This window comes from Salmo salar, chromosome 14 (genome assembly GCF_965601325.2).
Source record: "Salmo salar chromosome 14, fSalSal1, whole genome shotgun sequence".
Taxonomy (NCBI): domain Eukaryota; kingdom Metazoa; phylum Chordata; class Actinopteri; order Salmoniformes; family Salmonidae; genus Salmo; species Salmo salar.
In genome coordinates this window covers 90,209,767-90,223,668 of record NC_138304.1, presented here as the reverse complement: position 1 = coordinate 90,223,668, position 13,902 = coordinate 90,209,767, and the positions used below count along the sequence as shown (strand labels likewise).

General features: G+C 43.3%; 1 protein-coding gene across 1 annotated transcript in view; it reads left to right on the top strand.

Annotated features, from left to right (window-relative positions):
- gabbr2 (gamma-aminobutyric acid (GABA) B receptor, 2) overlaps positions 1 to 13,902 on the top strand; it is a 358,754-nt gene that overhangs the window by 209,329 nt on the left and 135,523 nt on the right. Inside the window, exons 5-8 of the mRNA XM_014142790.3 lie at positions 1,654 to 1,719; positions 2,033 to 2,221; positions 2,570 to 2,812; positions 11,066 to 11,126. Of these exons, the coding sequence (XP_013998265.1) occupies positions 1,654 to 1,719; positions 2,033 to 2,221; positions 2,570 to 2,812; positions 11,066 to 11,126 (559 nt within the window). The remainder of the gene's footprint in view (positions 1 to 1,653; positions 1,720 to 2,032; positions 2,222 to 2,569; positions 2,813 to 11,065; positions 11,127 to 13,902) is intronic.

Genomic DNA, 13,902 nt, shown 5'->3' with positions numbered 1-13,902 from the left:
CATCTCTTTAGCTGGTTCTAGTGGAAGACTGACACATCTCTTCAGCTGCTTGTAGTGGAAGATGGACACATCTCTTTAGCTGCTTATAGTGGAAGACACATCTCTTTACCTGCTTGTAGAGGAAGACTGACACATCTCTTTAGCTGCTGGTAGTGGAAGACTGACACATCTCTTTAGCTGGTTCTAGTGGAAGACTGACACATCTCTTCAGCTGCTTGTAGTGGAAGACTGACACATCTCTTTAGCTGCTTGTAGAGGAAGACTGACACATCTCTTTAGCTGCTTGTAGAGGAAGACTGACACATCGCTTTACCTGCTTGTAGAGGAAGACTGACACATCTCTTTAGCTGTTTGTAGAGGAAGACTGACAAATCTCTTTAGCTGCTTGTAGTGGAAGACTGACACATGTCCTTAAATGCTTGTAGTGGAAGACTGACACATCTCTTTAGCTGCCTTGTAGAGGAAGACTGACACATCTCTTTAGCTGCTTGTGGTGGACGACTGACAAATCTCTTTAGCTGCTTGTAGTGGAAGACTGACACATCTCTTTAGCTGGTTCTAGTGGAAGACTGACACATCTCTTCAGCTGCTTGTAGTGGAAGACTGACACATCTCTTTAGCTGCTTGTAGAGGAAGACTGACACATCTCTTTAGCTGCTTGTAGAGGAAGACTGACACATCGCTTTAGCTGCTTGTAGTGGAAGACTGACACATCTCTTTAGCTGTTTGTAGAGGAAGACTGACAAATCTCTTTAGCTGCTTGTAGTGGAAGACTGACACATGTCCTTAAATGCTTGTAGAGGAAGACTGACACATCTCTTTAGCTGCTTGCAGTGGAAGACTGACACATCTCTTTCGCTGCTTGTAGTGGAAGACTGACACATCTCTTCAGCTGCTTGCAGTGGAAGACTGACACATCTCTTCAGCTGCTTGCAGTGGAAGACTGACACATCTCTTTCGCTGCTTGTAGTGGAAGACTGACAGGTCTCTTTAGCTGCTTGTAGTGGAAGACTGACACATCTCTTTAGCTGCTTGTAGAGGAAGACTGACACATCTCTTTAGCTGCTTGTAGGGGATGACTGACACATCTCTTTATCTGTTTGTAGAGGAAGACTAACACATGTTCTTAAATGCTTATAGTGGAAGACTGACACATCTCTTTAGCTGCTTGTAGTGGAAGACTGACACATCTCTTTAGCTGTTTTAGAGGAAGACTGACATATGTCCTTAAATGCTTGTAGTGGACTACTAACACATCTCTTTAGCTGCTTGTAGTGGAAGACTGACACATCTCTTTAGCTGCTTGTAGTGGAAGACTGACACATCTCTTTAGCTGCTTGCAGTGGAAGACTGACACATGTCCTTAAATGCTTGTAGTGGTAGACTGACACGTCTCTTTAGCTGCTTGTTTTGGAAGACTGACACATCTCCTTAGCTGTTTTAGAGGAAGACTGACACATGTCATTAGCTGTTTGTAGTGGAAGACTGACACATCTCTTTAGCTGCTTGTTTTGGAAGACTGACACGTCATTAGCTGTTTGTAGTGGAAGACTGACACATCTCTTTAGCTATTTGTAGTGGAAGACTGACATGTCTTTAGCTGCTTATAGTGGATGACTGACACATCTCCTGTTTGTTATGTCATCTCTATAGGATAATGATGTGAGGATCATTATCGGACAGTTTGATGAGAATCTGGCCTCCAAAGTATTCTGCTGTGTGAGTATTGTTCTACACACACACACACACACACACACACACACACACACACACACACACACACACACACACACACACACACACACACACACACACACACACACATATATATCAAGTTGTCATGGGGGCTGCAGATGGTGTGATATCCATAATGAGCTTCAGTAAAAGCTGAAAGCCTATTAATATTGACATTATTGACTGGTAATGTATTGACTGGTAATGTATTGAAGGTGTGTTATTGTGTGTGTGTGTGTGTAGTGTGTGTTTACGTCAACATGCCTGTGTGCATACTAACCAAACATCCCTCCCCCAGGCGTACAACCTGAACATGTATGGTAGTAAGTACCAGTGGATCATACCAGGCTGGTACCAGGGGAACTGGTGGGAGCAGGCCAACTCCACCAACTGCACCACCAGGAAGCTGCTGACCGCTATGGAGGGATACATCGCTGTGGACTTTGAACCGCTCAGCGCCAAACAGATCAAGGGCATCTCTGGAAGGGTGAGCGTTCCATTGAACATGCTTTTTAGTCTACTGCTGCATCCCAAATGGCACCCTGTTTTCCTTTTATATTGCGCTACTTTTGAACAAGTCCATAGTGCTCTGGTCAAAAGTAGTGCACTGTGTAGGGTATAGGGTGCCATTAGGAACACAGTCCTATCTTAACTCTTTCCCTACATTCAGATAACTAAGAAGTAGGATATTGATTAATTGATTATCCCCTCTTTCCCCCTAGATTGACACCTTAGAAGTAGGATGTTGATTAATTGATGATCCTCTCTCCCTACATTGATACCTTTAGAAGTAGGATATTGATTAAATGACTATCCTCTCTCTCTCTACATCCAGACACCTAAGGAGTATGAGAGGGAGTACAGTAAAGAGCTGCAGCAGAAGGGAGTGGAGCCCTCAAAGTACCACGGATTTGCCTACGACGGGATCTGGGTAATAGCTAAGACCCTGACCCGGGTCATGGATTTACTGCAGCACAAGGAGAGGCAGGACATGCACCACAACTTCACCGTGGACGACCGGGAGGTGGGCAAGCTGGTGCTGGACGTCATGAACGAAACCAACTTCTATGGCGTCACGGTGAGTCAATGGACTTTTCCTGATGTAAGAGTGTACTTGGACATTAATCTGCCTCATGTTACAGAAACAGGAGATAGACTAGTGTCCTGTCCAGAGGGTGAACTTAATCATTAATCTGCCTCATGTTACAGAAACAGGAGATAGGCTAGTGTCCTGTCCAGAGGGTGAATTTAATCATTAATCTGCCTCATGTTACAGAAACAGGAGATAGACTAGTGTCCTGTCCAGAGGGTGAATTTAATCATTAATCTGCCTCATGTTACAGAAACAGGAGATAGACTAGTGTCCTGTCCAGAGGGTGAATTTAATCATTAATCTGCCTCACGTTACAGAAACAGGAGATAGACTAGTGTCCTGTCCAGAGGGTGAATTTAATCATTAATCTGCCTCACATTACAGAAACAGGAGATAGGTTAGTGTCCTGTCCAGAGGGTGAATTTAATCATTAATCTGCCTCACATTACAGAAACAGGAGATAGGTTAGTGTCCTGTCCAGAGGGTGAATTTAATCATTAATCTGCCTCACATTACAGAAACAGGAGATAGGTTAGTGTCCTGTCCAGAGGGTGAATTTAATCATTAATCTGCCTCACATTACAGAAACAGGAGATATGTTAGTGTCCTGTTCAGAGGGTGAATTTAATCATTAATCTGCCTCAAATTACAGAAACAGAAGATAGACTCCTGGTTTGTATGGGCCATTCTGCCTGGGACATGGCTTGCTTTGACATAAGGAAGGGTAATGGTGATTCATTAGGGAACATTTGTTATTAATATTATAATGAATAACAACAATATATACACTGAGTATACCAAACATTAGGAACACCTCCCTATAATTGAGTTTCACCCCCCCTTTGCCCTCAGAACAGCCTCAATTCGTCGGGGCATGGACTCTACAAGGTGTCAAAAGCATTCCACAGGGATGCTGGCCCATGTTGACTCCAATGCTTCCCACAGTTGTGTCAAGTTGGCTGGATGTCCTTTGGGGGGTGAACCATTCTTGATACACATGGGAAAATGTTGAGCGTGAAAAACATCCATCCATGTCTGAGGACTTCGGGAAATGACGTGGAAATGGGCCACTAGGGGCGACAGTGAGCCTGTTACCTTCAAGTAGTTCTGGTGTTGTGGACGGGGATGGTAGATGGGCGTAAGAATCTGCCTCTAATTCTGAAGGTTGCAAGTTCAAATCCAGTGATAGAAAGTTGTTTTTTTATATTTTTGTTTTAAGCCGATCCCAAACCTTAACCCTTACCTTAACCATTCAGATTGAATGCCTAACCTTACGAATTTGGAGTTAACCTTAAACCCTTCTTAACCTTAAACCCTTCTAAATTGACATTTTGGAAAAATTTGAATTTTGATGTTTGAGAAACATAGCTGCACGTCTAATTCTGACATGAGACTATGAGAGCTAGTATCACAATCCACCACTACTATAACAACTCCCTCTAAATATTTAATACACACTTTTTTCTACATTAAAACCGGTACGATTCAGGTACCAACAAGATGTGTGTCTGTGTGTCTGTGTGTGTGTGTGTGTGTGTGTGTGTGTGTGTGTGTGTGTGTGTGTGTGTGTGTGTGTGTGTGTGTGTGTGTGTGTGTGTGTGTGTGTGTGTGTGTGTGTGTGTGTGTGCGTGCGTGCGCAGGATACGGCCACAGGCTGAGAGGGATGGGTAGATAGAGGAATAGAAAAGGAAAAATCAGAGAGAAAAAAATAAAGAGGGAGAAAGAGGAATAGTGAAGGAGAAATAGAGGGAGAAAGAGGAATAGTGAAGGAGAAATAGAGGGAGAAAGAGGAATAGTGAAGGAGAAATAGAGGGAGAAAGAGGAATAGTGAAGGAGAAATAGAGGAAGAAATAGAGGGAGAAAGCGGAATAGTGAAGGAGAGCTAGGTGAAGAGAAAAGAGAGAGAGATTGTGTCATAACCAGCATTGAGAGCGGAGAAAAGGTTGACCTCCCTTGGGGCATTACGGTACACCATAGTCCTCCTGAGCCTCTCCGTAACTCCCACCCCACTGTGACCTCTCTTTCCCCCAGTTCCCTCTGCCCCTCTGGGGTGAAGTGGGCTGCCAGTGGGCCAGTCCCTGGAGGCTGCTGGAGAACAGAGGCAGGGAGGATGACATGGATAGCCAAGATAGCCTCATCTCCCTGGGGGTCCTTCTTCCAGGGTGGCTGCCTGAGCTGCGTGTCTCTGTTTGTGTGCGTGCTTGTCTCCAGGGGATAACATACAGCACCACTATTACCATCTATTCAGAAAGCAGCACAGAAGGCACACTGTATTGCTGCATTGCATATTCACTGTATTGCATAATGTGATGTCAGCCGCATACCACTCTGCATCCCACTGCTGGCTTTCCTCAGAAGTTAAGCAGAGTTGGTCCTGGTTGGTTGCTTGATGGGAGACCAGATGATGTTGGAAGTAGTGTTGAAGGGCCAGTAGGAGATACTGGTCTAGTAAAATATCCCAATGCCCCGGGGCAGTGATTGGGGACATTTCCCTGTGTAGGGTGCCGTCTTTCAGATGGTACGTTAAACGGGTGTCCTGACTCTCTGTGGTTACAAAAGAGCCCATAGCACTTATTGTAAGAGTAGGGATGTTAACTCTGATGTCCTGGCTAAATTCCCAATCTGGCCCTCATACCATCATGGCCACTTAGTCATCCCCCTGTAACTATTCTCCAGGTTGTTGTAGTAAATGAGAATGTGGTCTCAAGTCAACTTACCTTGTTAAAAAAAAAGAAATGTTTTACAAAAGTACCTGAAGTGGTATTTGAAAAAGAATTGACCACAGTTGCTCCAGGTCTGTAAGAGGCTAATACTCTGGAGTAATGTATTACTTCTTTTCCCACCACTATGATTGTTGGTCCTTCTGATAACTGTACAGGGATTACAGTACATGGAACGAGGTTATAAAAAAGCTTGTTATTTGTGTGTATTTAAGTTGCATATCAGATCAGAAAATGTCATTGGTTTGTTAATGTGCCTTTATGAACAATCAGCATATAGGTGTGTATTTCCATTACAGGGAATCATGATGAACACACACACACTATACCCAATACCCCATCGTGGCTCTGCGTTTCCATCCACCCACATACACATCACCCATGTCCTACACCCACATGGAGAGCCACCGTCTCACTGCCATAACTTCCCCAGCGTGAACCACAACAAGTGGTACTAGTTTGGCCAGTCAGTTTCACCACTGAAACCAAAGCCTTCACTCCTTTCTGTACGTTCACCCTCTCCCCTCCCTTCTAACCCCTACATAGTGAACATAGTGGGGCTTGTGTGTGTGTGTGCGTCTGTGTGTGTGTGCGCATGCTTGTATGCCTGTGAGTGCACACTGATTGTGTGTGTATGTGTTTCATACGTGTGTGTGTGTGTGTGTGTGTGTGTGTGTGTGTGTGTGTGTGTGTGTGTGTGTGTGTGTGTGTGTGTGTGTGTGTGTGTGTGTGTGTGTGTGTGTGTGTGTGTGTGTGTGTGTGTGTGTGTGTGTGTGTGTGTGTGTGTTTGTGTCAGGTTAGAACACGGCCATCCACATAGCAGTCTGATGTGCTCTCTGGGTGCTGCCTGCTATTGATCTAGTCTAGTGGCAGAGCAATAGAGGAAGTCAAACATTAGCTCAGAGAAGCCTCCAGGGCTTGGCCGGGGCTGTTAGCAGCACAGATTAACATGTACAGTGGAATTCCTCCTCTTCATCTATTGCCTGGAGGGAAGAGGAAACAGAGGAGACAGGGGTTCTGATCTCAAGTAGTACCCTTTGGCCTGTGTAGTGCATTACTTTTTCTATTTGTATTTATTATGGATCCCCATTAGGGGGTCATTTTAAAAACATTACAGTACATTCATATCAGATTTCACAACATTAAGTGTGTGCCCTCAGGCCTCTACTCTACTACCACATATCTACAACACAAAATCCATGTGTGTATAGTGTGTATGTTATCGTGTGTCTGTATACATGTGTTCCATAAGGTGTATTTGTATTTGTTTTTTAAATCTAATTTTACTGCTGGCATGAGTTACTTGATGATGAATTGAGTTCCATGTAGTCATGGCTCTATGTAGTACTGTGCACCTCCCATAGTCTGTTCTGGACTTGGGGACTGTGAAGAGACCTCTGGTAGCATGTCTTGTGGGGTATGCATGGGTGTCCAAGCTGTGTGCCAGTTGTTCAAACAGACAGCTTTGTGCATGTCAATAACTCTCACAAATACAAGTAGTGATGAGCTCAACCTCTTCTCCACTTTGAGCCTGGAGAGATTGACATGCATATTATTAATGTTAGCTCTCTGTGTACATCCAAGGGCCAGCCGCACTGCCCTGTTCTGAGCCAATGGCCCAAACCTCCACCTTTGGCATTTCAGATTTTTCTATAGATCTTATAACTGTGTATTGCTACCACTGTATCATCAAAGGTATTATCTAAGTGAGTTTCAGAGATTGCCAGAATACGAGTGTGTCACGACTTCTACCGAAGTCGGTCCCTCTCCTTGTTCGGGCGGCGTTCGGCGGTCGACGTCACCGGCTTTCTAGCCACCGCCGATCCACTTTTCATTTTCCATTTGTTTTGTCTTTGTTTTACACACCTGATTTCAATCCCACAATTACTGTTTCATTATTTAACCCTCTGTTCCCCCATGGGTTTTTGTGAGTGATTGTTTATTGTATTTTGGGTCTGTCATGGTGTGCGTGTATTTGTTACTTTGTATATTTGACATTTTGAGTAAAAGTACGATGATTACTCATATCTGCTGTCCTGCACCTGACTCTCTACACCAGCCACACATAGGACCCATTACAGAGTGTCACCTGTTACTAGCCAATTTATGATTTTATGAACCTTGTTTCTTAAGCTACATATGTTAATGTGGGCTATTTTTAACACTTTTCTGGGATGCTTGATTGTTTTTATTGCTTTACTGGGAAGGTTAGCAGAGCTAGACTTGCTTTTTTTATTAGTGCAGGATGAGTTGTACACAGTGGACTTCCTAGTAGGGCACACCACCTCAGTGCTAACAGTGTTACACTGGTTCATATGCATATGATTACTGCAAACAATAGCTGTAGGATCAGTAGAAGCATTCAGGGCAGTAAGAGGGACATAAATTAGGTTACTAACATGTTAGTAACCTAATTTATGTCCCTCTTACTGCCCTGAATGCTCTAACATTGTGTCTTCCAATGCACCTAGGATAATGTACATTTGAAGCATTATGATGTACATTTGAAGCATTATGACAACTCAGCGACAATGGTAGGGATTAAGTGAGCTTTGCTTGGGTCATTGATAAATCATTGTCTCATCACAGCCTTATAATTCTGTGAAAGAATCCAGGAACCCAAATGATTTGGGTGGATCCCGTCCTCCTTATAATACGAGCTTTGTTTCCAGAAGGAAGGACCTATAGGATAGGCACCATAGGGGCCCTGGTCAAAAGTAATTCACTATATAGGGAATAGGGTGCTATTTGCACGCACCCAGTGATGCTAGATCAGCATGGCCAGATCAGTGTGTGTGCAGGTCTAATCAGTAGCATAAGCAGTGTTAAACATACAGTTCTCAGTACAATATGCTGTGATTATGCGACGAAGAGCAATACCTTTAGCAAATAAATCTAGAGGGATTGAGACTCCAGTGGCCTGTTCTGCCACTACTGTACCAGTGTATTGGTCTCAGTGTCTCCTGCCAGCTGGTGTCACAGCCTGAGGGCAGTGAGTCCTTACAGGCGGACACAGAGAGGTGTGTGTGTGTATACACGTGTGTGTGTGTGTATGCGACCTAATTTCATCACCTCTGGCTGCTGTGCTCCCCCACCAGACCTCCTGGGAACTCCCTCCTTTCACACCTGCAGCCCACAACCGGAAATTCTGTCTGGGAAAATATCTTCCTCCTTCAGTTCCTACCTTTCCTCACCTCCAGAAACAAAGCAGCAGAGTGATACCGCCATCTCACCTCCACAAACACAGTGATACCACCCTCATCAACAAGGACAGGCTGGGTGTCTGAGTCCCAGAGAGAGCTGTTAGTCTGGGTCAACTCCCTCCCTCCCCCATCTCAACCAGAGCTCCAGGAGAATGTGGGAGGGACATTTGAACAGAAATAATTATAATTATTCATATTCTTTTATATATCTGCAATTAGTGAAATATGAATATCAAGACCCTCCAGATTAGAAATACAACATCCAGTATTGATTGTGCATACTGACATATATTTGTTTTCTATATGTTTTTGTGGATATTTTTTTGAACCCCGGTTTCCGGAGGAGTTGGATGCGTTACCGCTAGACCACAGGCTCTGCACATACTTTACTCATATTTCTATAGTAAACACTACTTTCAAGTGCACTTCACTCCCACATACACACATACTTAACCAGGGCATATTTATACATGACCCTAAGCATGATGGGATGTTTATTGCTTAATTAACTCAGGAAGCACCTGCTTTCAATATACTGTGTATCCCTCATTTACTGACTTGTTTTCTTTATTTTGACCGTTACATGTAGGTAGCGCTCTCTCTGAGATTACACTTTCAGTCACATCTTAAAGGTCCAATGCAGCCATTTTTATATTAATATCAAATCATTTCTGGGTAACAATTAAGTACCTTACTGTAACAGATTTCCAGTAAAATCGGCAAAAATGGCTTTTTAGTAAAACACTATTTCTCAAGCAAGAATTTTGCTAGGATTGTCAGAGAGTGGTCTGAGTAGGGATGGGAAAACTGAAAGCTAGCTGTTATTGGCAAAGAGGTTTAGAACTCTCTTTCTTATTGGTCTAATAACCAATTTACCGCATGATGATGTCACCATGGAAAGCCGCCCCCCCCCCCCCCATGCAAACCTGCTGATTAGAAGGTCCTGTGTAGATTATGTTTTCAACCAGCAACTATCAGGAAATAACACTGATCAAATGTTTTCACACTTATACAGTGTTAGTTTCATCAGCTGTTGTACAATAAGATATAAAACACAGGCAAAACAGAATTTTGACTGCACTGGGCCTTTAAATTCCATACAATAACAGACAACTCTTAGCACCATCCAACCACAGTTATCCTGGTCTGTGAAGGCAGTCACTTTAGCTAGCTCTCTTCCTAGCTCACACAGACAGACACTCTGTCACAATCACATATGCCGTACAAAGACAGGGATCCAATCAGAGGGTGGAAACCCGCCCAGCGACTGACTTCAAAGCCTCTGCGTGTTTTTGAGACAAAATTAGTCCTTCAGTCTGTCGCCTTCCTCCCTTCCCATCTCTCTGCCAGTGCTGCTTTAATCAGCTCCATGTTAACTCTCTCTCTCTCTCTCTCTCTCTCTCTCTCTCTCTTGTTCACCTGTTTTTTTCCCTAGCCTCCAATAATCCCAGATCCAGCTAAATGTTTAATTAAGGAGTTCTATGGGCAGATGGCTGGATGAATTAATTGGTCAGTGTTGATGGATAAGGAGGGTTAAGGGAGGAAAAGCAATGTTTTAGTTGACAGACTTTTCCCCCCAGAAAATATCTGAATATAATTGCTGATTTTATTTGGCATTGATTGTTGTTTTTTGGAATATCAGTGATGATCTATGTGGAGTGTCATTAGTATCCAGTCGCTTTCAATCAGGGTTGACATCAAATGTCGAGGTTTTAATGGTAGTAGTACCGACTATTGATGTCTGTTCAGTAGCCAATGGTGAGATTTCCACTTCCGAAATGTTTTTTTAAAAGCCCCTCTGAAGAAGATGTGTGATAGGGCCTTACGGAATCAGGCAGGAATCTGACACTCCTTTGATTATAAGGATATCAGGAAATGAATCTGCTGACCAATCATTTTGTTTACCTCATATAAAAATATACATGTTTAGAGGCTTCTAATCCAATAAGAAGCCCAGTGCCAGACCACCTTTTTGTCCACACAAATCTGTTAATGTGCCAAGACTTAGTGGCACGTCAAGAAAACAGTGCATCTAAATTCTAATTAAATCAAGCTTCTTTTCATCGTCTGTCTCTACTGCTTCATCTGCATCTGCTGTTGCCCATCGTTGTCAATTTAATCAAGGGACTTGATGTGCCCTGAAGATGGTGAACAATTCAGATGGTTTTGCTGGTTAAATAAGGACCAACAATGTTCGGTTTCAACTTTGTAGCTGATATGGACAATGTAAGAATTGCATTGTATTCTCCATTGAGACCTCAGAGGTTTTAATTTCCAAATGTTCTAAATGTGTTTTGAATCATTTTTCTATCCAGGGCCAAGTCATGTTCAGGAATGGAGAACGGATGGGCACAATCAAATTCACACAGTTTCAAGGTAAGCATATGCAGTAAGATTGTTGCATTGTTGTGATGTTCTGTTGAATTGCTCTACTATTATGACTGGGTGCTACGGTTGCTGTCTGGCTGATGATGATGTCCTAGTAATCCTACTTCGGGGTTATCCAGCCAGTGTTTGTTGACTGCAGGTGAACCAGGAGGCTGCCGGGTGGGATTTTCTACCCAGAAATGTGATCTGTGTTTGGGGGATTCTCCCCTGCTCCCCTGGCCCTACCCTCCCTCAGCACCAAAATGTTTTTATTAATCCACTCTCCCCCCATCTTATCTACCCCACTGCAGAGGTGCTCCCCGGGCAGCTTAAAATGTGTGTGTGTGTGTGTGTGTGTGTGTGTGTGTGTGTGTGTTGAAACCCACAGGGCGGACAGTCCTGTTTGCTTGTGGGAGTGATGGAGCTTTTCAATTGGAAGGCAACTGGCAGTCATATCATGGATAAGCAAAGAAATGTTATCATGAGTGAACTGGAGAGGGCTTGCTCTATAGCGCTGTGAGAGAAATGTTATCATGAGTGAACTGGAGAGGGCTTGCTCTATAGCGCTGTGAGAGAAATGTTATCATGAGTGAACTGGAGAGGGCTTGCTCTATAGCGCTGTGAGAGAAATGTTATCATGAGTACTTAGCCTTAGGCGTAACACTCCCCCCTCCTGCCACTCTGCCTCCCCCTTGACATACACATGTTTGTCTCCTGTTTCCCACTCTTTTCTTCCCTCTCTCTCTCTCTCTCTCTCTCTCTCTCTCTCTCTCTCTCTCTCTCTCTCCTCTCTCTCTCTCTCTCTTATTTCCTCCTCCCTTGTCCACATCCTCCTCTTTTCCTCTTTCTCCCTCCATTCATATCATGCCCTTATTTTGTCTCCTATCCTCCCTCCCTCCCTCCCTCCCGGCTTATCAGGGTAACGACTGTTTGACACATGAGATCGAGATAGAGAGAGAGGAGAGATTGCCTGGGCTAAATATTTAACCAGGATATGATCCTCTCCTCAGCCCAGTCGTCTGTCCTCATGCAGTGTGGAAGCAGCTCACTGTGGGTTCATTCATTCCCCTTCTGGAGGTTCCGATTGTCAGAGCCTGTCTTTCACCCTCAGCCCCACTCTGTGGTGAAGATACAGATTTAGGATCAGCTTCCCCTCCCCAATCCTAACTTTAACCATTAGTTGTGGAAAATGCAAACCTGACCCAAGATCAACGTCTAGGGGGCAACTTCACCCTACACCCTCTCAGCCCATCTGCCTACAGATCACATTACACAAAGTTGCCTGGGACGCTGCCTTGGGTACTACAGTATATGTAGTGAGGAAATAACTGTGACCTTTGACAAAGCAAAATAATGTGCCCAGTTCTATATATATTGTTTTTTACATTAACTAGTGTACGAAAGCCAAGCGAAATACATTCATATTTGAGTAATTTCCTATAGTTTAGTAGCCAGGTGTGAATAAGACGTTTCCCCCTATGTTTTCAGTTAAGGTTCATTCATTGTTCAATGAATCCTGATTCTATACCCATATAGACTAGCCTATTGTACCATGATGTCATATAGACTATCCTATTATACCATGATGTCATATAGACTAGCCTGTTATACCATGATGTCATATAGACTAGCCTATTGTACCATGATGTCATATAGACTATCCTATTATACCATGATGTCATATAGACTAGCCTGTTATACCATGATGTCATAGAGACTAGCCTGTTGTACCATGATGTCATATAGACTAGCCTATTATACCATGATGCCATATAGGCTATCCTATTATACCATGATGTCATATAGACTAGCCTATTATACCATGATGTCATAGAGACTAGCCTATTATACCATGATGTCATATAGACTAGCCTATTATACCATGATGCCATATAGACTAGCCTGTCATACCATGATGCCATACAGACTAGGCTGTTATACCATTATGTCATATAGTCTAGCCTGTTATACCATGATGTCATATAGACTAGCCTGTTATACCATGATATCATATAGACTAGCCTGTTATACCATGATGGTCATATGAGACTAGCTTATTATATCATGATGTCATATAGACTAGCCTGTTATACCATGTCATAGACTAGCCTGTTTTACCATGATGTCATATAGACTAGCCTATTATACCATGATGTCATATAGACTAGCCTGTTATACCATGATGTCATATAGACTAGGCTGTTATACCATGATGTCATAGAGACTACAGAAATGCACTGATCCTTGATCTGTTTATGCTGTCTTGCCAGCTCCTATGGTCATCAGGTCAGACAGATCCAGAGTTCAGGCTAGTTGTATAAATCTGAATGTGATTTACAGTAATGAAGGAGTTAATTGAACAAACAGGCGTGAAATGTCATTTCAGAAGTTGGGTGAAGGGTTTGCCCTAACATAGTAGCAACAGCTCAGGACCATAGTAGTCACATAACGCTTTTATGCATATTAATTGATATAAATCAAATCAAATTGTATTTATCACATGCGCCGAATACAACAGGTATAAACCTTACAGTGAATTGCTTACTGAGAGAGAAAACGGAGAGAGAGACAAACAGAGAATTGTCTCCGCTCCCTCCTCCCCTGTGTGCTGTGTGTAACTTTACCCCTGTTTTATGAGAAAGAGTGATGGAGCTGGTATTTGTGCCAGGGTCAATGGAAAGCCTATATTACACGTGGGACCAATATCAGTCTTTAAGACGGCTCTTGAAGGAAATGGCTGGTTTAAATATCACTCAGGAGAGAGAGGTTTGTGTTATGGCTCGGG